The 26,692-nt window shown below is 35.4% G+C and overlaps 1 protein-coding gene across 3 annotated transcripts in view; it reads right to left on the bottom strand.

The window, feature by feature from the left end:
• LOC106061650 (transient receptor potential cation channel subfamily M member 2-like) overlaps window positions 1-26,692 on the bottom strand; it is a 58,775-nt gene that overhangs the window by 9,027 nt on the left and 23,056 nt on the right. For all 3 annotated transcript variants that reach the window (XR_008777476.1, XM_056026182.1, XM_056026183.1), the window contains exons 11-25: window positions 25,469-25,578; window positions 22,711-22,842; window positions 20,647-20,716; window positions 20,028-20,057; window positions 18,565-18,644; window positions 16,785-16,885; window positions 15,218-15,440; window positions 11,682-11,741; window positions 10,017-10,148; window positions 7,903-8,157; window positions 6,748-6,931; window positions 4,062-4,209; window positions 3,621-3,772; window positions 2,764-2,851; window positions 2,605-2,639 (exon numbers count right to left, since the gene is read on the bottom strand). Coding sequence is in view for 2 of the 3 variants with exons in the window: in XM_056026182.1 (XP_055882157.1) it covers window positions 2,605-2,639; window positions 2,764-2,851; window positions 3,621-3,772; window positions 4,062-4,209; window positions 6,748-6,931; window positions 7,903-8,157; window positions 10,017-10,148; window positions 11,682-11,741; window positions 15,218-15,440; window positions 16,785-16,885; window positions 18,565-18,644; window positions 20,028-20,057; window positions 20,647-20,716; window positions 22,711-22,842; window positions 25,469-25,578 (1,800 nt within the window). In the remaining variant the exon portion in view is untranslated. The remainder of the gene's footprint in view (window positions 1-2,604; window positions 2,640-2,763; window positions 2,852-3,620; window positions 3,773-4,061; window positions 4,210-6,747; window positions 6,932-7,902; window positions 8,158-10,016; window positions 10,149-11,681; window positions 11,742-15,217; window positions 15,441-16,784; window positions 16,886-18,564; window positions 18,645-20,027; window positions 20,058-20,646; window positions 20,717-22,710; window positions 22,843-25,468; window positions 25,579-26,692) is intronic.

Raw genomic sequence — 26,692 nt, 5'->3', positions numbered from 1 at the left:
TATAACTATAAGAAACCAAAGTGTACATTCACACCAGACTCACTCATAATTTACATGTGACAAAGTTTATATCAGATTGTTCCTATTTAATGATTTGATTGCCAGGGGAACAAAAGAGTGTTTGTGTCTGTTTGTCTTTGCTATCGGTGTCTTGTATCTCTTTTGTGATGGTAAAATCACAAAATCCTGACACAAAGGGTGATTCTTTATTTCGAGGATCTTGTTAGCTTTTTTATAGATGTTTTTCTCAAACAACTGCCCAAATGGGGTTTGTTTTTTGCCAATGATTTTGCCAGCAGCATTTAGGATTCTATAAAGTTTATTTTTATTTTTAATGCTCAGATTGCCATACCAGGCAGTGATATTGAAACTTAAAATATTGCAGATGTGAGCGTGATAAAACATAGCCAAGGCCTTTTCGCTAACATTAAACGAGGACAGTATTCTTAGTAATCGTAATCTTTGCTGCCCTTTTTTGCTGATATAATCAGTATTTGCAGTAAAATTTAATTTATTGTCTAGGATAGTACTAGGTATTTAAAGGTTTGCACAATTTCAATAGTCTCTCCAGCTACAGAAACAATATCATATTCCTTCTTGTCCCTACGAAAATCGAGTATCATTTCTTTGGTTTTTATTTTTACATTTAATAATAAAAAATTATCTTTACAGTATTTTTCAATGTGTTCTATTTCTTTGAAATACTCATTTACGTCTGAGCTAACATTCGAAACATGTGAAACATTTTACAAAAAACATTTTACAAAAAACATCTCACGAAGTATCAGGAATTACTTTGTTTGTTTGTCTGTTTTACATGTTTCGGATGTTCCTTCAGAGTTGAAGATAATTTACTTCCTAGTTCAAACCTCCCGCAGAATGACGGGGGATGGGAGCGGGCAGGGTTTGATCCGGGGACCATCGAGAAGTCTGAACGACATTCTAGCGCGCGTACCGCACGAGCAGGCAGCCGCCTTCTTAATATTTAATGAATGAGATTAAAGTTAAAAACAAAATCCGCCCCAACTACCTCCACTGAAAAAAGAAATCCTGGTTACGCCAATGTATAAATATAATCAAAGTATAGATAATTTTAGTTTTTTTTTTTTTATATCAAGACTTAAAAAATAAAAAACAACAGCCCACACTAGAATGTTGGATTTAGTTAGAGATTAGTGTGGATGGATAATGTATATAAAATAAAGTGTATAAGTATTATAAATTGTCATAAATTAATTTTTACACTTTGCTAATGATTTAAAACCTCTTGCAAAAAGGTTCAGAACGATCTTCCACTAACGATTTGTAAAGACTCTATAAAAAAAAATTTAAAAAAAAAAATAAAAAAAAAAAAAAATAAAAAAAAAAAAAGTATAAATTAAAAAAAAATGTTAAAAAAAATAAATAAATAAAAAAAAAATTTAAAAAATAAAAAAAAAAATAAAAAAATAAAAATAAAAAAATATAAAAGATTTAAAAAAAAAAATAAAAAAAAAAAAAATTAAAAAAAAAATTTTTTAAAAAAATTTAAAAAAAATTAGCATTTAAAAAAAATCAATAAATAAAAACATTAGAAAAAAATCAGTAAATAAAAAAAAATTAAAAAATTAAAATTTAACAAAAATTTAACAAAAAATTTAACAAAAAATTAAAAAAAAAAAAAATTTAACAAAAATTAAAAAAAAAAAATTTAAAAAAAAAATATATAAATTAAAAAAATAATTTTTTAATAAAAAAAAAATAAATAAATAAATAAAAAATTAAATTAAAAAAAAATTTCCAAAAAAAAAAAAATTAAAAAAAAAAACAAAATATAAAAAATTAAAAAAAAAAAAAAAAAAATTTTTTTAAAATTTCAAAAAAATAAAAAATATAAAAAAATAAAAAAAAAAAAATTTTTTTTTTAAATTAAAAAAAAATTTTAAACACATAAAAAAATAAATAAATTATACAAAAATTAACAAAAAAAAATATAACTTAAAAAAAAATTACACAAAAAATAAAATAAAAAATAAATAAATAAAAAAAAAAAATTTTAACAAAATTTTACAAAAATTAAAAAAAAAAAATTAAAAAAATAAATTAGAAATTAGAAAAAATAATAAACAAAAAATTTAAAAAAAAAAAAAATTAAAAAAGTTTTTTTTTTTAAATTTACAAAAAAAATAAAAAAATATAAAAAATTAAAAATATTTTTTTTTTTAAATTAAAAAAAAATTATAAAAAAATTAACATTAAAAAAAATCAATAAATAAAAACATTTAAAAAATTCAATAAATAAATAAAAATAAAATAAAAATAAAGATTAAATAAAAATAAAAAAAAATAATTGAAAAAAAAATAAATAAATAAAAATCCTGGTTAAGCGCTTGCATAAATCTACATAGAGCAGTGCTTCCTAAATTGTGTTCCGCGGAACTCTAATGTACTTATATTGTTATCTGACTGTCTTGTGAGAATAGCTTATTAACGAGACTGGAATTTAGGCATCGTAAAGAATAACGAGAAGTGAGATGCGTTACAATATAAAAGCTTTTTCTAAACTGTAAACAAAAAGACTCAACTATACAGATAAAATGTTTTATTTAAAGACATAAATCTTACCTTTCATATCGTCATCTGAAACTATTTTATCATACCTATTTGGACAGAAAGTATGAAGTAGGTTTTTTAAATTTATTTTTAGCTCTAGAACATCGAATCACGAATAAAGGACATTAACTAAATAACGTTAGGGACACTGAAGAGTAAAATGATTGTTACCTTCCTTTGATGATATGGTTTATTATCTTTTGTGCCGCGTTACGCTCGAAGTGTTCTGGTACTATGTTATTCTTACCATCTTTTAATTCTAAATAAAAATTGTTAGGCATTAGTAGTTGTCATTGTTTTAGTTATCATTGAGTAAGTTAATATGTAAAAAAAAATATCTAATAGCTGATGATAAAGTATAGTATAGCAACCGTAAGTTTGCACGTGATTCCTCAATACAAATAATCTTATAATATTTTTAATATAACATAATCAGTAACTTCACCATCAACTTCACCATTCCAATAGTCTGTTTGCCGTTGGGGCACCACACAAGATTTGTCGACCGTCTTTCTCCATTTCTCTTTGTCTTTTGCCTTGGATAAACCTCTTTCAATGGCAGGCCAGTCCATTCTTATATTTTGTTTTCCAATCGCTTTCTCTGGCTGCCTCTTCTTCTTTTTCCTGGTACTGTTCATTGAAGGAAGGTCTTTGCTAGACCGAGGACCTTGTTATATGGCCATAGTGTTTAAGTTTGCGCTTTATTTTACAATAGTTAGTAGGTCATCGTGGGGTCCAATCACTGTAGCATGTTGTGCCTATTGTCCTTGTTTGTAATGTGGTCTTTAAATAAAATAATTGACTACAGTTTATATATGGATTGGTTTTCAGAATTTCTCGTGTCAATTTTTTTTCTTGAGAATACAAAATTTTCCGGAAAATACAATTTCTCGCCATATGTATGTACTATTTACAACGCTTATTAAAATATAAGCTCCTATCCTTTCTAGGATTTTAAAGTATTTAACTAATGTGAAAATTGCCCAACAAAAAAATTCAACAAATTATCTAATTCATTTCAAACTTACTGAAAGGATTTCCAGACTTCCCATTTAGTAAGAAAATAAAAGGCAGAAAGGGAGGCAATAAAATTTTACTCTTCGCATACTGCATAGTCAGTAGAAACGTTTGATATCTCCAGATCATGTCCCTTTTGGCTTCGTTGTCAGAGATAGCATTGCTGAATAAAGAGATATACAATATGGATAAAATCTAAGATTGTTATGTTTTTTTATTAAAATAAAATAAACTTCCTTTTAACCAACAGATGTAAACACTTTTAATATCAATATAGTAAAGTTTAAAAATCACCTACAATTGTACAATTCACGAAGTGGGCATACATTACTATTTGCTACAATCCATTCAATTACTTTAAAAAATTTTTCTAAAATATTTATCAGTCATTTTTTTTTTTATTTATTATTCGAAATTATGATGTCATTTAAACACTGGTCATAAACACTTACTTGAACAAGGCGACCAGTAAATTGAACATCAGTATCTGAACAAATAGAACATACGCTGCCAGCAGTATAGGAATGGTGTATCTCCCGTCAGCGGTTGCGCAACTCTTGGTTGAACTATTGGCTGAGTTAGGGCTAATACAAGCATTATCTGCAGATACAAATAAAGTAAAGAAAAATCTGTTTATTTTTACATAGTTTATATCAACACTCTCTGATTGTCTGTCTGGCAAAAGATTTGCTCCCACAACCAATCTCGGATAAGTTGAAATTGTTCACAATCTTTTCTTTTACCTGACAAAACAAGAATCAATTAAAAACAATGTTACAAACTCAAAGTCGGACCCCCGAAGTGGTCTACCCAGTCAGGTAAAAAGGCATGTTTCAATATTTTCAGAAAAAATATCAGAATAAAATTCAATCAAAGGCAAATGACAGAGAAGAGTGGAGAAAGAAGGCGGACAGATCTTGTGTGGTGCCCCAACGGTCCAGCAGACCAAGGGATAGGTGAAAGTGAAGGTGAAGTTAAATGTAAACATGGCCTAACTGACTTCATTTAATGATTATCTTATTGATTTAATTGTTTTATATACGGTCAATCTCTTATTCAAAGCCTCATAAAAAATATTTCGTAAAAAGAAACCTAAAAAAAAACATAGTTAAGTGTCTTATGGATACATTGCAACACTGTAGTGCACGCAATAATCTGAAAAACTACTTATTAATTGTTGTTTTAAATTATGTTCCACTTATATGCATATTAAATAGATTTTTTCGCTTTGCAAAAAATAATTTTCATTTTTCCGTAAATGCAGTAGTTAATGTGACAAAACTTACATAACTTGCATAAATATGTTTAAAATATGAAAATCATGGCCTCCTTCACTACACAGCCTCCAGTGTCTGTTACTATTAATAGTGAAGTAGTTGTAAAAATGGTGTATTTTAATGAAAAAAAAATGCTTGCATAGTTGATTTTTTAAAATTAAAATTTTAACTTTCAGAAAAGAAAAAGTAGACGTTGCATCAGAGCTTTGAAAGGTCTAAAATATCATTATGTCGGATTTTTACGATCTTTTCTAGTTTACGAGATCTAAACGAGACGGACGGACGGACATTCTACACAAAACTAACAGCATCGTTCCCCCTTTCGGGGCCGCTAAAAATAACCTATTTCCTAATTACCTTTTATTCAAAATTAATTTCTTTGTTTGTTATCGAACAAGAGCAAAAACATGTACTTGGCAGATGTGGTGATATAAATTGAATTAGTTCCCTTGTGGACACTGAGCCCTGAGTTCAAATTCAAGTAGAACAACAAGATACCCCATTTTTTTTCCCTCAGATCCTTTTTACAGACAAAGCTAAAACCATGAAACTGCGCCGCACTAAAACAATTGGTTAACATATTTCTAATCGCACAGATTTATTACTGTTAGTCAAGATCTGTATATCTAATGAACGCATAGTTAACACAGGGGCGCCCCAGGGGGCTGTAACATCGCCATTGTGGTTCATTTTGTACACCAATGATTTTCAATCCGATAGTTATTGTTGCTCCTTCACAAAATTCGCTGATGATGCGGCTCTTCTTGCCCTGCTCTCAGAGAGCTCAGACGTAAATGAGTATTTCAAAGAACTAGAACACATTGAGGAATACTGTAAAGATAATTTTTTATTATTAAATGTAAAAAAAACCAAAGAAATGATAATCGATTTTCGTAGGGACAAGAAGGGAAATGATATTGTTTCTGTAGCTGGAGAGACTATTGAAATTGTGCAAACCTTTAAATACCTTGGTACTATCCTAGACAATAAACTAAATTTTACTGCAAATACTGATTATATCAGCAAAAAAGGGCAGCAAAGATTACGACTACTAAGAAAACTGTCCTCGTTTAATGTTAGCGAAAAGGCCTTGGCTATGTTTTATCACGCTCACATCTGCAATATTTTAAGTTTCAATATCACTGCCTGGTATGGCAATCTGAGCATTAAAAATAAAAATAAACTTAATAGAATCCTAAATGCTGCTGGCAAAATCATTGGCAAAAAACAAACCCCATTTGGGCAGTTGTTTGAGACAAACATCTATAAAAAAGCTAACAAGATCCTCGAAATAAAGAATCACCCTTTGTGTCAGGACTTTGTGATTTTACCATCACAAAAGAGATACAAGACACCGATAGCAAAGACAAACAGACACAAACACTCTTTTGTTCCCCTGGCAATCAAATCATTAAATAAGAACAATCTGGTATAAACTTTGTCACATGTAAATTATGAGTGAGTCTGGTGTGAATGTACACTTTGGTTTCTTATAGTTATAATGTTTTTTGTTTGGTGTAATGTACAAATTGTAAGACAAATTTCCTTACGGATAATAAAGATTATTATTATTATTATTATTATTATTATAATCTTTTTTTTTCTTTTTCTTGTTCTATAATGATAATGTTTATGATAACATTAATCTTATCTTCTGATCTTATATAATAATGTAATATACTACACAAACATTAATGTAATATCATGCTACACGGACTTATAGTACTTTAAGAAATTGAAAGATGAAATGAGACATGATATTTCACTTTACAAAGAAAATTTCAACGATTAAGTTTAAAAACTGTAGTTTTGTTAAAATCATTATATTGCTATACTAATTTTTGTTCTAGTTCTCTCCTACCTGAGAAATGTTCTACTTCGTCTAGGAAATATTCTCCCATCATGGCCCAGAATCCTCTTCGAAAAACGTAATACAGAATATCTTTTTTAATTTCCTTCTCCGGAAATAGTATACTCTCTGATACGACGGAGTAAGCCACCCAGAAGATCATCAGAATTAAAAGAAAATTAATGTAGGTCTCGACCTAAAATATATACAAAAAATAACAAATATATAATTTTAGCCATTAACATTTAATTTCTGATTAGTAACACATATATCATTTGTATGAACAAGTTATGCATAGTTCTACGTACTTTTAGTAGCAATATGACACATGAAAAAAAGCACCTCATTTACTTTTACTATTGTGCTCTTCAAGTCTCAAGTGCTTCATCAACCAACAGCCTTTTGTTTTAAGGTACCTATATTTAAGAACTTTGTGAGGTCTGTTCTGTTTATCTTCATAAACAACACAATGTGATGGCTGGAGGTGTTGAAATTAAATTATTTATTAATGGATATCTTCAAGAAATTTAATTTCTCAGTAAAGCTTTATCAAACAAATGTGTCTCCTCTCTGGAGAGTCCTACATCTTTTTTTTTTTTTTTTGTGCCTTTTGGGAAGCCATACAAACGTAAAAATTATAGAGCAGTTTTTGCCTGCAAACTCAAACAAGGAAATCCTATACCAAACTGGGAGTCGAACACTTAGTGAGGTTGTGACAGATCTTCGCATGAGGTTTGCGGTACATGTTCTACTACAAAATGAATTACGCACACCAAGAGTTGCGATAACATGGAAGCCAAAACGAGGAAAGCGCAAACAGGGACGTCCTCGTATTACCTGGCGACACACCTTCATGGAGGACCTCAGAACAGTGGACACCAGGTGGGAGGAGGCTTCAGACATTGCCAGTGACAGATCTTTATGGAGACAGCTTGCCGCTCTATGCACCGAACGGCGCGGGAGGACCTAAGTCTAAGTCTAAGTTGCCTGTAAAAAGTTAACATGATGTGTGTATGGCTGGTGAAATATGACTGTTAATGAACTATGACAAAAAAAAGGTTTAGCTTTATTGTATGTAGAGAATATCTCAAGATCTGAAGTGAATACTTTTACTAGCAATGTTTTTAAATATATAATAAGTAAACGAAATTGGCATATGTAAAATACCATATTTCTGATGACCACTAGCATCGGCCCAAGTAATTTGTTCTGATAGAAGAACTCCAGGAAACGGAACATGTAGAGCATGAAGTTAAGACACAGCAGGTAGCGAGCCGCGATCATCAGCCTCTCCTCTTCAGGGATGACGTAGGCCGCCCAGCGAAGAGACCAGGCGATAAAGGCCATTGCGATTGACAGCTGGTCCAAGATGTTGAATGGGTCGTAAATGTAGGCTTTACATTGCTTGAGACTTTTGCAGCACTGAGGATCAAAACATAATTGTTTTAAAAATGTATGCCGTTGAAAGGTGTCTGCCACTATGCACGCTAAATAAACTTTGTAAGAAATTCCTATAAATCTTTTAAATCCAGGACGGTCGAATTTCTTCCGATAGTCGTACATAGCTTTGCTTTAAGCCAGATCAGTTTTCTGTGGCGTAGCCAGGGGGGGGGGGAGAGGGGTTCCAAATTTAAAAATCCCCCTGGGCTCCCAATTGAGTGTCCAAAATTTGTTTTTTACATTAAATATTACGCCATTATCTCATGTTATGATGTCGAATGTTAAAATGCATTGGCCTCTAAAGAGGTCGAGGTCCTACCCCCGGACCCCCAAAACCCTAGCTTCACCGCTGTTAGTGTCTTATGGCAAAGTACTATGCCGATTATTGCCGATGTATGCTTATTTTGGAGACCAAAGGCAGAAAAAAATGGTCCTCTGTATGGCTAATAAAATATTCTATTTCATCTAATTAAATTGACAGAATGGGTTATGTTGCTGCACATAAAATTATATAAGTGTCAGACACGAATAGTTAAAATTGTCAGTAAAAGAAATTACAAAAGTCATTTCTCGATAAAAGGTATGTGGAGCTTGTGGAAGGACTAACATATAGAGATGTCTGCAAGCGAGACATGAGAGCCACAGGCATCAGCGAAAGTATGTGGGAAAACAGGCAAAGACCGGAGTGCATGGAGACAGACTGTGCGTGCTGGGACAACCCTCGCTGAGAACAAAAGAATTGAAGCGGCCTTAAATCAGAGGCATACACAAGTACGAATTGTGGAAAAGTCTGCCGTTCTAGAATTGGCTTGATTAGCCACACCAGATTCTTCCCCGTCTCAAGATTAAGCCAAAACCAGTGACTCATTTGGGCGCATCCATTGCCTTTCGAGACAAAAGGAGCCATATATTTAGGTAGGGGCTGTTTTAATAACACACACCAAGTATCAGAATTAAGAAAAAAAAAACAGGTTCATTTCTTATGTAACGCCATTCGCTAACATCGCATAGATTTCACTTACAATTACATATTAGTATATTTAGATCTATAGATCTAGTCATTATATAAAAATCTAATATGAGTATTTTATTACAATAGATAGAAGTATAGCCTTTATGAATGCGTTGGTTGTAATATTATAGTAGATCTACAGCTACATATTATAGATGAGATTAGTAGATTTATGTTAATAAATTGAGTGGAATATATCTATTGTTCTAGAATGTTAGAATCCACATATTTTTGCCGCGTCTCGTACAGCGCAAAAGACAAACTTACAAAAGCCGTCAAGTCGCAATACGTTCTACGTATACCGTTCACACCATTCACGGTTCTGCGTATACTTTCAACCCGCAGGGGCGTAGGCGTAGTCATGTCACCACATGGGCACACATGTGAGTAATCGTGAAACCAGGGCCGCCGCGAGGGTTGTGGCCGCCTGCGTGCGAAATTTAAAAATGCCGCCCCCCTCCCCCCCCCCCCATTTTTCATTTTTGTAGGTCATTTCTTTTTCTTTTCCTTTCATATTCGCGCCGTTGTCGTATCCCTCATGCCTTCCCTCATGCCCTCTTAGATGTTTCATTTTCCAATTTTAACTTTGCATTTTTTTTTCTATTGCTAAGTTACAAAGCTCTTTTCCAGTTGTATCAGTAAATGAGCGAAACCCCAGTAAATATTCATGTATTGCAACTTGAGGTGTAATAGAAATAGAAGCACTAGTACTAGTGATTACAAGCGGTCTGAATTCGGGCCGGGCCCCGACGCTGAGCGTATTCTGGCGTTTTGAGCTTCAGAAATTTGTCATGTAATAAATGGTGACCCACATGCGTCAAGACTTTACCTGATCAAGCTCTCTTATGAGGAAGGTCACTAAATAGCCCATGACCACGGCCTCAAGCCAGTGGAACGTAGTCTTGTTTAGAGTTGAGACCAACAGAACGCTGTAAGCTGTGAGAAATAGCAGGTAGGAGATCTGTAGATAGTAGAAATACACTGGTATTGACAGCAAAGTTGTTTTGGCATTTAAATATTGATTCATTATAACTAACAACTGTTCTGTGGCATAGAAATAAAGCGATTGGATTTTGAACCAGGTTCCCGGGTTCGAATCCTGGTGAGGACCTGGATTTTTAGTTTCGTTTTTTTTGGACGCCTTTCAGTTCAGCCAGCTCTAATATGTACATGACATTAGTTGGGGAAAAAGTAAAAGCGGTTGGTTGTTGTGCTGGCCACATGACACCCTTGTTAACCGTGGGTCATAGAAACAGATGGTCTTTACATCATCGGTCTTATAGATTGCAAGACCACTACAATTACAGATAAAGTAAACTTGTCTATTTATCTCTGAGTTTAAACCTCAGGAACTAAACATATTCTTCTAAGTCTAGATCTAAACGCTTATCTTATATCTCATCTTATATAATACAGACGTTACTTCAAAAAAGAAGATGATTACGTCCTAAGCGTCATGCATTCAGTCATGCATATTAACCAATGACCTATATTCTGCCAAGTCACTGGATTTCCTGGCTAGCTCAAGCAACCCATTCCATGCTCTAATAGCGCTAGGGAAGAAGGAGTTGTTTTTTTTTATCGCTGGAATATTAAAAGGTTTACTAGATCTATACTGTGATGACTCAATAGTAAGACGCGCAGAGGTTGCATATAATTGGGTGTATCCATAGTGACGCGACAGTACATTTAAAGATTAGAAACAAAAAATAGGTTTGAGATCATTTACGTACGAACTACAAGGAGACCGCTTGTAGTAAATAGATCTTACAAACTACGTAGACTGTGCCCTTTCTATAATAAACTGTTGTCTGTTTAAAAAGGTATTACTTCATTCTTTGCTGTTTCATTCTGTTGGAAATTGGTATTTAGGTCTATAAACTTTTGAACCTCATCTACAATAAATCTTTGATTAACTAGATTACCAACCACCAACAGTACATTCGCTTAGTGGGAAGCGTGGTCGAGAGATTGAACTTGGCTTGGCTTAGCTACCTAGAAGGGTGCTCAAGGTTCGACACCCGACTCGGGCAGAGTTGTGTTTACTGAGCGCCTAACGGCAGCACGGAAAACCAACTCCTAGATACCCCCCCCCCAACTGGTCCACAAATGAGATTGGACCAAAAGCGCTCTGAGCATGCTATAAGCATGAAAGTAGCGCTATATAAAGCTATAATAATAATAACCAGGTTTCTTTCTGGGGAAAGGGGATGGGAGCGGGCGGAGTAAAAAAATCTTTTAAAATCTAAATTTCATTCTTTTCTTAAAAGAAAAATTATCGCTCCATAAGCTGCATTAAGGAGGTATTGTCAAGCGACATTGTAATGAAAAGTACATTGTATGCATTAAATAAAATACTATTAAGAACCTGTCTCGGTTTGAGTTAGCGGCGCACAATTAGCACGAATGCACATTAAGTATACTGATGGATTAAAAAAAAAAAACAAGCTTATTGATAATGAAAAGAAAAACATTACAAAAAATAAATGCTTACCATATCCATCCGACATCGTCCTCTAGGTGAAAATAGAGACTCTTTGATGCCATGCTTTAACTGGTTGAATACAATAATTTCTTTAACAATTAATTTAATATACAAATAACCAGTTACTGCTAAATCATTGAAAAGTGGTCTTTATGTGAAAATTTTAAAATGATTTAGCGGTCTCTAAACGCTTAGCAGGTCTGCATTAGATGTAGAATATTCTTTTTCCTCGTGTGACCCGGCGCTCCCAGGTCCATTTTTGTCTATTTTTATTTGTGTAATTTATATAGGCTAGTGCTAGAATAAATGTAATTTAGTGTCTTTTCATTTTCTATAGGCCAGTTCAGAGTAGTATGTAATTTCCGCTATTAGTTACATTCTGTTACTTATAGTTTTTTGTTATTTGTGTTTCGCCCATAAACGAAAAGTAGTTTTTTTTTAAATTAATAACTAATGTTATAGTATGAGATATCTTTTCCTTTTTTTTTTTGTCCGCTGATTAGTTTTACTTATTTTTGCGTTATCACAAATTTTTGATACGTAGTTATTTATTAACTTCAGTATGAATGTGTTTCTATAACCCGTAGTGTGTCCTCTTACAAGCAACCTCATCATTCCCTATGTAACATGGTGGGTTCATCACATTTCACCAGGAGTCTTCTTTATATATTCAATATGTAACATGGGGGCTCATCACATTTCACCAGGAGTCTTCTTTATATATTCAATATGTAACATGGGGGCTCATCACATTTCATCATGAGTCTTCTTTATATCTTCAATATGTAACATGGTGGGTTCATCACATTTCACCAGGAGTCTTCTTTATATATTCAATATGTAACATGGGGGCTCATCACATTTCATCATGAGTCTTCTTTATATCTTCAATATGTAACATGGTGGGTTCATCACATTTCACCAGGAGTCTTCTTTATATCTTCAATATGTAACATCGGGGTTCATCACATTTCACCAGGAGTCTTTTTTATATCTTCAATATGTAACATGGGGGTTCATCACATTTCATCATGAGTCATCTTTATATATTCAATATGTAACACGGGGTCTCATCACATTTCAACATGAGTCATCTTTATATATACAATATGTAACATGGGGGCTCATCACATTTCATCATGAGTCTTCTTTATATATTCAATATGTAACATGGGGGCTCATCACATTTCACCAGGAGTCTTCTTTATATATTCAATATGTAACATGGTGGGTTCATCACATTTCACCAGGAGTCTTCTTTATATCTTCAATATGTAACATCGGGGTTCATCACATTTCACCAGGAGTCTTTTTTATATCTTCAATATGTAACATGGGGGTTCATCACATTTCATCATGAGTCATCTTTATATATTCAATATGTAACACGGGGTCTCATCACATTTCAACATGAGTCATCTTTATATATACAATATGTAACATGGGGGCTCATCACATTTCATCATGAGTCTTCTTTATATATTCAATATGTAACATGGTGGCTCATCACATTTCACTATGAGTCTTCTTTATATATTCAATATGTAACATGGGGCTCTTCACATTTCACCATGAGTCATCTTTATATATTCAATATGTAACATGGAAGGTTCATCACATTTCATCATGAGTCATCTTTATATATTCAATATGTAACATTGGAGGCTTATCATATTTTACCATGAGTCTTCTTTATATCTTCAATATGTAACATGGGGGTTCATCACATTTCATCATGAGTCATCTTTATATATTCAATATGTAACACGGGGTCTCATCACATTTCAACATGAGTCATCTTTATATATACAATATGTAACATGGGGGCTCATCACATTTCATCATGAGTCTTCTTTATATATTCAATATGTAACATGGGGGCTCATCACATTTCAACATGAGTCATCTTTATATATACAATATGTAACATGGGGGCTCATCACATTTCAACGTGAGTCATCTTTATATATACAATATGTAACATGGGGGCTCATCACATTTCATCATGAGTCATCTTTATATATACAATATGTAACATGTCTTTATCCGTCATCTCATGTATACATTTAATTGTATTTCAAAGTAATGCTATGTGGTCTGCAAAATTCAACTCAGTTTGGTGTACGCCACGCGATGGCTGCCTGGTCGTGCGGTTTGCACGCTGGACTGTCGTTCAGATTTATCGATGGTCGAATGTTCAAACCCTGCCCGCTCCCATCCCCCGTCGTCCTGCAGGAGGTTTGGACTAGGAAGTAATTATCTTCAACTCTGAAGGAACATCCAAAACATAAACAAACAAACCCGAACGCAGCTTGTTCAATGTATTTCTTTGACATCGCCGATGGCTACAAGAGAGAGAAATGGAGATAAGATATAAGATAAACCCTAATCTCATATCCGTCTTTGAATTGAAGAGTTCCAGCGTCTGCTGTGACACAACAGCTAGATTTGCTTTAGACATGTCGATGAATCTGGAAAAATTGTTGCGAGATGCTTTATTCTTTTACTATTTTCCGAAGCTATCAAACTTCTTTTTAAATCAACAAAACTGATCAGCATCCTTTGTTGATATTTCAGGCTTTACTCAACGATGTGTCCAAGGACATATACCTGTTCAGTGCTTGATTTGCCTTTTCGTAAGGTTCTCTTCTTCTTCTTCTTCTTGAAACTGTCAGGTAGAGTTGAGCCTTCAGCTCTTGGAACTCTAAGCCAGCAAAAGTAAACAAGAGCTCCATCTCACTGGCCTGAAAATGAACAGTGTACACTGCTCTGTCTGACAGGTGGGTCAGACTCGCGGCAAGAGGCCGCGTACACTAAGACCCCCGCCATTTTCCATTTCTATACCAGGCTAACTGTGCAGGACACGCCATTTATGTAACGGCCCCTTGAGGAACAGCGCCTGGATTTTGACAGGGTTCTGGGAGCTTTTTTACAACTCTGCACAGTGCAATGAGGATTTTAGGCACCCCCACGGGAGTCTTGTTTTGCTACCCTTTAGCCTAATAGTTTCCTCTTACGATCGTTTCCACCCGGGCGCCACTATGAGGCAGGGTAGCATGTCCGGGAAGGAGCTCTTAAATAATTATAAAAATATACAACTCAATGTTTGTAAAAAAAATTGTACATTTTAAATTTATATAATAACTTTTGTCAAAAACAACGACACTTTAAAATATAATCGAAAGCCCTTTCGGATGTAACCAATCAGGTGCTTAGGCAGGCTCTAGCCCCATGGTCTTACAGTGAGGTGCACAGATTGGGCCCACCTAGTAGCGTTACCATCTTCCTACTGTCTGTGATAAAAATTCTGGTTAGCGCGAGGCCCAGACCTGACCTGGAGCCGAGCCAGCCCACCACCTGCTAACATGTGTAATAAACCTACACTCCACCCCTAAGGGCAGCCCTTCACTGTCACACGTACACGCAGCCCTATGATAAGGGAACTGAAAACATATTGATCATTTGTGAATATGTTCTAGTCAAATAACACAAAAACTAGAAAACGTATTTCCACATTTTCACAATACATTAATGATTAAACTTACTTTTGAAAAATCCAGATCGTTTCCAATATAAAAATGCCAACTTGCATGATTGACCGCCACACAAGCCTCTTGTTGTAGAAACAATTTGTTTCTAGTTTTTAAAGCTAGTGCAATACAAGATTCGTTCAATATTTCCACCGATTTAGTCAGAAGAATCCAAGTTATTCTATTGTCTTTGCTATAGCAGGCATCCAAAACGTTAATAGCAATATCTTCGTAAATCCTGTAAATGTTGAAGTTTATTAATATTATTGTAGTAAAAATTTTTATTTAGTACCATTAAAAAAAATTGCATGTTTTTTTAAAAGATAGTTATTTCTCATCTCATCAGCCTTTTGACTTTTATCGTAGGGGTGCTGTGACAGTTCGAGGAACTAAATCTCTCCACTTTTCCGGTCAGCAACTGTTCATAACAGGATATCAAGAGGGAGGCCGGTCCATTCGCTGACATTGTCGGGTAGCGTTTTTTAGTCCACTGTACTTTGAAGAGTGATTTTTAGACAGTGAGTCACGTCTTACAGTATGAATAATCAATATCAGCTTTCGTCTCTTCCCATTGCTGAAGAGCTCCCCCTTTTTGCCAGCAAGGTTGGAACCTTTGTCTTCTATTCCTGGTACCTGATGCCCAGCATTTTCTTCTAGCATTGACTCTCAAAAGATTTGATTTCTTCTTTCAGCCTCAGCGTTCAGTGTCCATCTTTCACAACCACATTTGAGTTTAGAGACCACTATCTCATATAGTTCGAATTTTACTTGAAAGCTGTTGTTATTCTTCCAGATTTTGTCACAGTTTGATCATGACAGTTGATGCAAACCTTTTTTACCTTTACCTATCCTTTAATCTGTTGGGGCACCATACAAGATTTGTCGACATCTCAGGATCCTCTTCTCCAGCTCTGCAGTCAGCGTCCAAGACTCACAAGCATATACAAATGTGGCCATGACCAGGGAGCGCATCAGTCTGTTTTATTTGCCGAGGGCTAAGCCTTTGTCCTTCCATAATATTTTAAGTAACAAAACCTTAAACCAGTTTTTGAGCGCATCCGCAGGAGTAATGATTTAGAGAGAATGAGCGAATTGTGAGATGCAGCGGCAAGAGAAAGAGAAAGAGTAAGAAAGGAAGGGAGAGGGCGACAGAGAAAGAGGAAACAAGCGAAGAAAAGCGAAAGATAGATGAAAGATAGATGAGAGATAGATGAGAGATAGATGAGAGACAGATGAGAGATAGATGAGAGATAGATGAGAGATAGATGAGAGATAGATGAGAGACAGATGAGAGATAGATGAGAGATAGATGAGAGATAGATGAGAGATAGATGAGAGATAGATGAGAGACAGATGAGAGATAGATGAGAGATAGATGAGAGATAAAGAGAGAGCCAGACAGAGGTTAAAGCATCCCTTGCATCTAAACTTTGTAAGGTCTAAAATATTATGATGTCGGATTTTCAATATCTTTGCTAGTTTGCGAGATCTAAACCGGACTGTTTAACTGACGGACGGACAGACAGACCACACAAAACAAATAACTGCTATTTCCCTTTCCTAAATTGATAAGTAGACTTACCTCAAATACTTATCATAATAAACTTTCTCATACTTGAAAGATGCACTTTCTTTTTTCTTCTTTAAAACAAGCCTCGCAAGAAGTGCCGACCAAGTTAAATGCTGGATGGAATAGTTTTAATATATATAAATACAATTATTTATAAAAGAGAGAACAGAAGATTAATATATTGATAAAATATTTGTAAAATGTTTTACATGTTTTGGATGTTCCATCAGAGTTGAAGATAACCTACTTCCCAGCAGAGGCGGTAGATAGAGTAGGGGAGAGCCCCCGTGCACCCAGGTGATGGCCAATTTCTAGCTAGGCCACTGCTTCCAAGACCAAACCACTTGCCGGACGACTGGTGTTGCCAGAGGGTAGTGTATGAACAATGGACCATCAAGATAACCGAACGACACACTACACGACCAGGCATCCCCACCAAATCTTCGGTGTGTCGGCCGAGTTTGGGGAAGTCGATCGCCCCTCCCCCCTCCCCCCGGATCCGCCAATGTGCCAGGGCCGAGTTTCGTTAATGGGAAACAAAATTTATAGTAGTTCCTTTATTAGTTTCTACTGAGAAACGTTTTGGTGATGTGGCAGGTCTGCAGCAGTACCGCCATCTGACAGGCAACGAGAATGTTCCTAGGAATGCCAAGGGTCTTGAAGGTGTCTGTGAGGTCAGTTGTTATTATCCCATCGGTTGATATAACAATGAAGTACATTGTTGTTTTAGATAACTTCCATAAACGCTTAATCTCCAAGCCAAGGTTCGCATATTTTGTGTTGTTTTATAAGCTCAGTTTTTTTTTATGAGACAGTGGTACGGCGATGTCAATAATGGTAGCGGCTTTTATCTTTTTTATCAATGAGAAGCGGATCAGGGTGATTAAAATCTACCGTTTGGTCAGTCAAAATAGGCCTGTCCCAGTACAGTAGATGATCCGTAGACACGAGAACCTCTTGTGGTTAGTATTTGTAATAAGGAGGAGTATCCTTACCGATCAAATTGTGTGTCAAATCCAAGTGCTGGTGTATTAGCTTTGCAACTTGGTTATGGCGACCTAGGTAGGCTGATTCTGATAGGGCTGGACATCCTGCCATTATGTGTTCAATTAACTCAACCACATTTTCGGCATTTGTCAACAAGATTGAGTCTTAGGATATGTTTCTCGTAATTGTTTTTTCCTAGTTACTCTGCCCTGTATTATTATTTATATTAGTATTATTATTTTAACACAAGGTAGAAAGTAAGTAATACATTTTTTCGAATCCGTAGCTTTCAAACGACTAAACTATAAAAACTAATTTCAATAAAATGGATGAACAAGCTTCCTGTACAACCTAAATATCCCACACATTTGTTACCGAAATATCCCAAACATTTTTATCGAAATATCCCAAACATTTCTTACTAAGATACCCTATACATTTCTGCAAAGTTTCAAAATTGTGTTATTAAACTTAGATACGATTTTATCCTTCATAAAAAAAAAACGATTTCAGAAAACAAACACGTATCCGTTTTCATCAATCCTTGACAATCTGCACAATGAAATCAAAGTTTCAAAACTTTTATTACTTTTTGAGACTTGAGCGTGACATACGGACAAAAAAAGACATACGGACAAAAAAGACAGACAGACGGACAGATCAAATGAAACTATTTTCCGCTTTTTCCCTTTTGGAGGGTCAGTAAAAACAGGAAAATAATGTTGAAGCACAAAACGTCTGATCTATTGTACCATCAGGCGTATTTTGTCAAACAAATATAAAGTTTTTGTTTCAATAAACTTACTTTGAGCTTGGTCCAGTAGTACAATGAGGCATCGAATTGATTGTGTTCAATAGCGTCCATAAAGAGTTGTAAAAAACAGCCTGCAATGAAATTAAGTCTAAAATGTATCACTGCTGTCTTTAAAAAATCAGCTCTAGATAGCTTTGAAGAACTCTGCCATGGAGGAGATACGGGGCGGGGCGGGGGGGGGGGGGAAAGCGCTCCACTGCACAAACGTCTAAAATAACATGTCTGTAGCCTCCTTCAGTCGCGGAGCGACTATGGATCATCTAATGGAAATGAGATGAATGCCTGGGCATTAGCTGTGGTCGGAACGATGTCGCTCATACATCAGTTCCCCCTTCTCCACGCAGCTGATGTATCCGAAGGAACGGCAGTGCCCATACAGTTTGGGGTCAGAGGCGTCGCAGGGGCCGGGGCCCGGGTATGCTATTCTGCCTCAACGTTTTACCCGGGTGGAAACGATTACTTAAGGAAGTAATTAGGCTAAATGAATAGCAAAACAAAATTCCTGTGGGAGTGTCCAAGGGAATGCGAGAGTTTTCCCATTGCACGGTGCGGAGTTGAAAGAGAGCTTCCACGTCCCTGTCGATAATCCATGCGCCGTTCCTCAAGGGACCGTTATATTAATGGCAAGTCCTGCACGGTTAGCTTGGTACTTAAAACAATATAGAAAGACAAAGGATTAGCCCTCGGCACCAAAATCAAACTGATGCGCTCCCTGGTCATGGCCTTATTTTTATATGCTTGCGAGTCTTGGACGCTGACTGCAGAGCTAGAGAGGAGGATCCTAGCAATGGAATTGAGATGCTACAGAAGGATCCTAGGTATCACATTAAAAGACCGCATCACAAACCAAGAGATTAGAGACAGAGCTACTGCAGCAATCGGACCCCATGATGACCTGCTAACTATCGTAAAAAAATGCAAGCTTAAAATCTATGGCCATATTACAAAATCTTCGGGGCAAACAAAGACCTTTCTTCAGGGAACAGTACCAGGAAAAAAGAAGAAGAGGCAGACAGAAAAAGCGATGGGAGGACAACATAAAAGAATGGACGGGCCTACCATTGAAAGAGGTTCTAAGGCAAAGAACAAAGAGGAATGGAGAAAGACGGTCGATGGGTCTTGCGTGTTGCCCCAACGGTCTAATAGACTAAGGCATAGGTAAAGATAAGACTTTCAGTTTCATAGATATGCTGAGTCCTATCCCTTGCCACACGTCTAACAAATGCGGTACTGGCATGTGCAGTACGAAATTTGTTTTATAGATTGGCGTCTGCTGATATGGTACATGCCAAAGAGACTAACAAAGTTATATAGTAAGGTGACAGTGACGCAAGTTGAAAAAAAATGTTTATATTAAGAAAAAGTTCTAAAAAAAAAAAAGAAATTGGCTAATTACAATAGTTCTGTATAAATGAAGTATTTTATTAACAGAATTTTATGTAAAGAAAACTTACCATTTTTATCATCATCTAATTCAAGGCCAGCTATTCAGAACGAAATATATAATTAAGGATCAATCAATCAATCAATCTATCTATCTATCTAATCTATCTATCTATCTATCTATCTATCTATCTATCTATCTATCTATCTATCTATCTAATCTATCTATCTAGTCTATCTAATCTATCTAATCTATCTATCTATCTATCTATCTATCTATCTATCTATCTAATCTATCTAATCTATCTATCTAATCTATCTATCTAATCTATCTATCCAATCTATCTATCTAATCTATCTATCTAATCTATCTATCTAATCTATCTATCTAATCTATCTATCTAATCTATCTATCTAATCTATCTAATCTATCTAATCTATCTAATCTATCTAATCTATCTATCTATCTAATCTATCTATCTATCTATCTATCTATCTATCTATCTATCTATCTATCTTTATCTATCAAATAAACTAACTAACAAACTAACTGACAGATGGACTGACTGACGGACTGACTAAATAACTAACTATTATTTCTGTTTAACTTTTGATGTGCACTTCTCTTTAATTAGGTCTTTCTCTTTTCAGTTGTTTTTTCGTTTTTATGTTTCACTAGCTATGTTTTACCTGAATATAAGTATTGCCGAAAGATCGTGTAAGTTGGAGCGTGCCGAGGTCCATCTCTACTTGCAATAATCTAAGTAAGAAACAACTTTTTATTTACTTCAAAATCTAATTACGAAAATAGAGGCGAGGGTATAAAAAAGAAAATCCGAGAGTGATTGTATATAGATGACAGTTGTATTTAACGCTTCTACATAATACCACTTCATAACATGTAACTTAATTTTTGTTTTTGATTAAGCGAATTTTTTTAGGGGTAGACTTTGGTCAGGGGTAATTCTTGATTAGGGAAAAATTTTTGTAGAATAGACTTTGTTAAGGGACAGATTTTTTTAATAATAAAAAATAACCAATCAAATAATCTATTTATAGTAATTAATTAATTCTGTTGTATACAGTAGAAAGGGATTTAAATTCTGCCATCTCAAAATTAATTTCAGCAATTAGCAGTTTCTTTCCTTATATGTTCCGATTTTAGACCTTGCGATCTATAGGGGATTTGTTTCTATGGCCTCTGGTTAACGAGGATGTCTTGTGGCCAGCACAACGACCAACCGCCTTTACTTATAAAGACGTCACTTCAAAAAAGAAGATGATTACATCCTACGCGCCATGCATTCAGTCATGCATAAACTTACCCCACTTAATGTCAGGTACCCATTTCTATTTTAATTTTGCTTGTTAATTATATAAACACAATGCATTGTAGGCTACATTGCATTATTTGTTGATCTGGACTTTAGGAATGATTCGTGAGCTTAGAACGTAGTTATTTAATTAATGGACCTCATTCACCAATCGTAAACAAACAACATTTAGTCACGTGATCTTATTGATAAAACAATGGAAAAAAACTGTCACGTGACAACCATCATGAATTAAACATGAGATCGTAAATTATATAGAAGAGATAGAGCAACACGTGGCTAAATGTTGTTTGTTTACGATTGGTGAATGAGCTCCATTGCGTAAAGCTCTTGTCTCGTATTCAAGGATAAAAGCCAATCTATTAACAATGTATTTTATTTTGTATCGTTTTAAACTAATTTAGCTTGCAAATTTATGAGCGAAGCCGAGTGAAAATAAAAAACAGGCAAGGATCTTGATAAGACTGCTATGATTTTCCTAGAAATTTGACAATGTATGTATATCTTTGAGAAAATAATTCCTAGCTGTTAGTCCACAGTGGGTAACTCCAATTCGTCCATTATAATTTTTGTAAAGCACAATGACAAACCACCTTTACTTTCCCCAACTTTTATCAGGTAGCCATTACAGTTGGGTGGACTTAGAGACACCATTAAAGATTCCGAAAGTGAAAATCCCAGCTTACACCAGGATTCGAACCCGGGACCCCAGGTTTGGCTAGACTTTATCTCTAGCAGACCAAGTCTTTGGCTATTTCCACATGTAGGCCCTATTCATTAAATAGTTTAATAAACAAATGATACATTTAAGAACATTTTACGCACTGTCTAGAATTACAGGCCTATTATTAGAATTGTAGATTCTTTTTTTCTAAGCAGATTTTTATATAAGTTTAAACAGGATTTGTGTCGTCTTGGGGGCATGGTAAAAAGTCTTACAATTTTTGTTGAAACTATCATTAATTATTAATTAAAAGTAAGATTTTTGTTCTTTTGAAACAGTCATCAGCTTTGTAAAGCATGAAGTCTTTTTTTTTTTTTAATATTGTATTTATATTTCACTTGTTGACCTCATTCACCAATCGTAAACAAACAACATTTTGTCTCGTGATTCTCTATCTCTTCTATACAAATTACGATCTAATTTTAATCAAAAATGGTTATCACGTGACAGTTTTTTTTCGTTGTTTTATCAATATTATCACGTGACTGTTCTTTTTTTGGTGAATGAGGTCCATTCTGATTTTTTTTTGGTTTTAACTAAGGAATACACTTTTAAAGCTTCACTTTGCGATTTACATATAATTATTAAGGTTATTTGAAACCGTAAGACAACTTTGTTAGACTTTGTTAGCACACAATGCTGCATGCATTTAATTCAATTAGTCAGAGAAAATAGCACTATGTTTAAAACACATACGACTTTTAGTCTCTCAATGACTTCTGGACGAAAATTATGCAGCTCCAGCAGTTGTTCCAGGAAATTAGTCTTGAAATCAGTAACTATGACGACCAGTACATTGTCGAGATCTTTTAATTCCCATTCAAATTCCTAAACAAGAAGACATGAGACAGGTGAATAAATAAACGGAGTCGTGTGCTTAATGAGACAAAACCAACTGCTTGGGGAGTTTAAATTACATGGCAGTGGTTGTGGATGGAGGGTGGGGGAAGTGTTACGTGTAGTTAGACCAAGACCATTCATTATACAAGGCCTCAACACTGACATACGACGTCGTAACCTGTCGCCACCAATAGCGCGTTGCCATGTCACAACTTGTGACGTCGGAACTGTGACTTGGCAACGAGCTAATGATGTAAACTGCCCAAAGGTTGCGATTTCGAAATCGGTGTTCATGCCTTGTAGAACGATTGGTCTCGCTTAGACATGAATATTTTTAAGTATAAAGGAACATAACTTTGGTATCTTGCTTTGCATGAAATTCAAAAACTTCTGTATACGATTCACCTTAAGTGAAGTCCAGTAGGGCGTCGGCACCGTAGGCGCCATTATCCCGTTGGAGGTTAGAAAGGCTTTTATCCAACCAACAGGCCTGGACAATGGGGCTTTTCACCCCTGTCCTGTCTGAGGGCTCCCAGCGGTAGACGGCCATATCGAATGACTTGGCCAGACCGTGTACACAGCGCACCGTCCCCGTTCCTGGGTCCCGCTCGCTATGTGGCCGAGAACAGTGCTAACTGTGGGAACTTGCCTCATATTCCTTTACTGTAACCGCCACTGTTCCGTGCAAGGACCGCCACTCCAGCTAACATGACACTGATGACGGCCCCCTTTGTGGAACGGCGTGGCGGACTTTTTGGACTGGGTTCCGGGCGTTCTTTCCATCCCAACCCCAAGAGAAAGAAAAAAAAAAAAAGCTCACCCAGGGAAGCCCGGCCGGGCCTGGTTCGCTACTCGTACTTCGCCTATCTAGTTCCACTACTAGACGTCCACCGGAGGCGCCACGCTGAGGCGACGGGTAGCTGGAATTCCTCCGGGTAATCGATTCACCAGATCATTGTCTTCTATTAGAAGACAGAGTTCCATTGAAATATTAAGGCTTTTGTTAATGACAGAGCTGATTAAAGAAATAAGGACACAGAAAGACACTGGCTTTTTAGTTTTATAAGAAATAGTGAAATACTGTAGCTGCTTCAAGGAGTTATTCTTTAGTACAGTTCAATTTGACAAGTGTAAGTAGTTTTAAATACCTTGGATCTATTGTCTCAGATGAAAGAAACCAAACCTAAACTAAAGGCCAGAACCGCGCAGTACACAGCAGAACTTGCAAAACATGGGCCTCTAAAATCAGATTAATGTGCTCCCTGGTCTGGGCCACATAATTATGTGCTTGAAAAACTTGAACGCTGACTGCAGAAATAGGGAGGAGGATTCTAGCAATGGAACCAAAATACTATTGAAAAATCATAGGTATCACATTCAAAGACCAAATCACAAATGAAGAAATTAGAGACAGTATTAATAAAGACTATTAGACGCCAAGATGACCTTCTAAACATTGTAAAAAAATAAAAATAAAAACTCTATTGCTATATCACAAAGTCCTCAGGACTCGCCAAGGCCTTCCTTAAGGAAACGGTACCAGGATACAGAAGAATAGGCAGACAGAGAAAGAGGTGGGAAGACAACATAAAAAAATAGACAAGCCTGTCATTGAATGAGATTCTATCCAAGGCAAAAGACAGAGAGGAATGGAGAAAGATAGCCAACAGATCTTGTGTGTCGCACCAACAGTTTAACAAACTAAATGATAGGAGAAGGTTAAGGTGACATTTCAGATGACACAATTTTTAATCATGAGCTAGATTTGTGTTCAATGTCAATGACCTTCTTCTTCTAACCAGCTTTATTGCTGCTGAGCTGTGAGCTCTTTTTGCAGGCTGTGCGAAGGAAAAAAAGTGTGCTGTTTTCTTCAGTTGTTCAGCACTGCCGTACATGGTGTTGGTTATGTTGGGCTGTAGTGGTAGTAGGTTTATAATGGTGGGCGCAGTGTCTACAAAGGGGGAGTTATGTGGAATTTGTTTTGTGTAATTTTAACAGAGGTGTGTGTCCTGTTCTTAGTTTGAAGATTGTAGATTGATCTTTGCGGGGGAGGAAGTTAATACTGTCCAGTTTGTTCGGCATGGTCATTTCTTTATACATGGCTCTGCCAGTGTTTCCTGATGCCCATTGATTGAGACACTTCTCTTTGTGATTGTTGATTACCATTGACCTTAGGGTGAGGTAGTTAACAAGGTCTATCTGGTTGTTCTATAGATGATCCTGCCTTTGATAACTTATCTGCCTTTTCATTTACAGTAATACCAATGAGTTTTTGTTTTAGAGATATGAATTTTTTACAACTCATTATTAAAGCTGGTCATGTCATTGACACTTAACACTCAGCCTACACTAAATGTCAATGACATAATTAGCTTTAATAAATACTTCTTTTTCTTCTTCATAATTCTCATAAGAGTTGATTCTAAGATTCTTAAAGACAACATTTAATAGAGATGTATTCAAAATCCGAAAATATAATATTGTTTTCAGAAAGAGATAATGGATGAATATGACCAGACTTTCTTAATTATCACGTTCCCTAATGCTATTTTCTCTATGATACAAAATATACAAAACAAAACATTCAATGCAGATTTCAAAGAATGAGTCTTACAGCGTTTACTTTTGAAGTCAGTTTTTTATCCACATGGTCCAGTGCTAGGCTCAGGTAAAAAGCATTGACATTTACTTCAGTGCGTTTAATCTTACATTGTTGCATTGTTGCTGAAAACAACATGGAAACAAAAAAGTAAACTCATTTCGCCAGAGAATGTTAATGTTGTGACTAATGTTATCCATTCATAAATTATTACAATATTCATATAGATTATAAACGTTACCTGCAAAAGAGAAGATAATTACTACTACGAATTTCAGGTGTCAATCATCTATCTATCTATCCAACCATCCAACCATCCATCCATCCATCCACCCATCCATCTATCTATCTATCTATCCATCCAACCATCCATCCATCCATCCACCCATCCATCTATCTATCTATCTATCTATCTATCTATCTATCTATCTATCTATCTATCTATCTATCTATCTATCTATCTATCTATCTATCTATCTATCTATCTATCTATCTATATATCTATATATCTATATATCTGCCTCTTCTCAAGACGAAACCAAAGCCAGTGACTCACCTGGGCGCATCCTTTGTCTTTCGAGACATGAGGAGCCATATATGTATATATAGATTAGATAGATAGATAGATAGATAGATAGATAGATAGATAGATAGATAGATAGATTAATAGATAGATAAATAGATAGATAGATAGATAGATAGATAGATAGATAGATAGATAGATAGATAGATAGATAAATAGATAGATAGATAGATAGATAGAGAGAGAGAGAGAGAGACCAACTACTTAGCAGATATTAAGTCACTACTTAACAATAATGACTATATTGCTGCACAAAATGTGTAGGACTTAATTATCTTCTTTTTTTTTAAAGCAACGTATTTGACTGTAGCATTTTACGTCTCGAGAGACGCTCTTTTCCCTTTGCAACTTCTTGTGTGACTAAAGAGGCCAATCCTTGATACACAGCTGCGGTCACAGGTTGGGCATATATAATCACCAGACGCCGTTGCATTTTCACCCTTCTTTCTGCTTCTGTTGTGTATGACATCTGCAATCTGTGACCCTTCCTTTATGCTCTCTCTCCATGTGGATCTGTCCAGTGCCACCTCTTCCCAGCTGCCAGTGTCGATTTTGAAGAGCTTCATGTCGCGTTTGCATACATCTGTATAACGTAAAAGTGGGCGACCAGCGGCTCTCCTGCCTTCTATTAGATCGCCATACAGGATGTCCTGTGG

This window comes from Biomphalaria glabrata, chromosome 4, assembly GCF_947242115.1.
Source record: "Biomphalaria glabrata chromosome 4, xgBioGlab47.1, whole genome shotgun sequence".
In the NCBI taxonomy this organism is placed as follows: Eukaryota; Metazoa; Mollusca; class Gastropoda; family Planorbidae; genus Biomphalaria; species Biomphalaria glabrata.
Note: the sequence above shows the minus strand (reverse complement) of the source record. Positions and strands in the feature narration are given on the sequence as shown.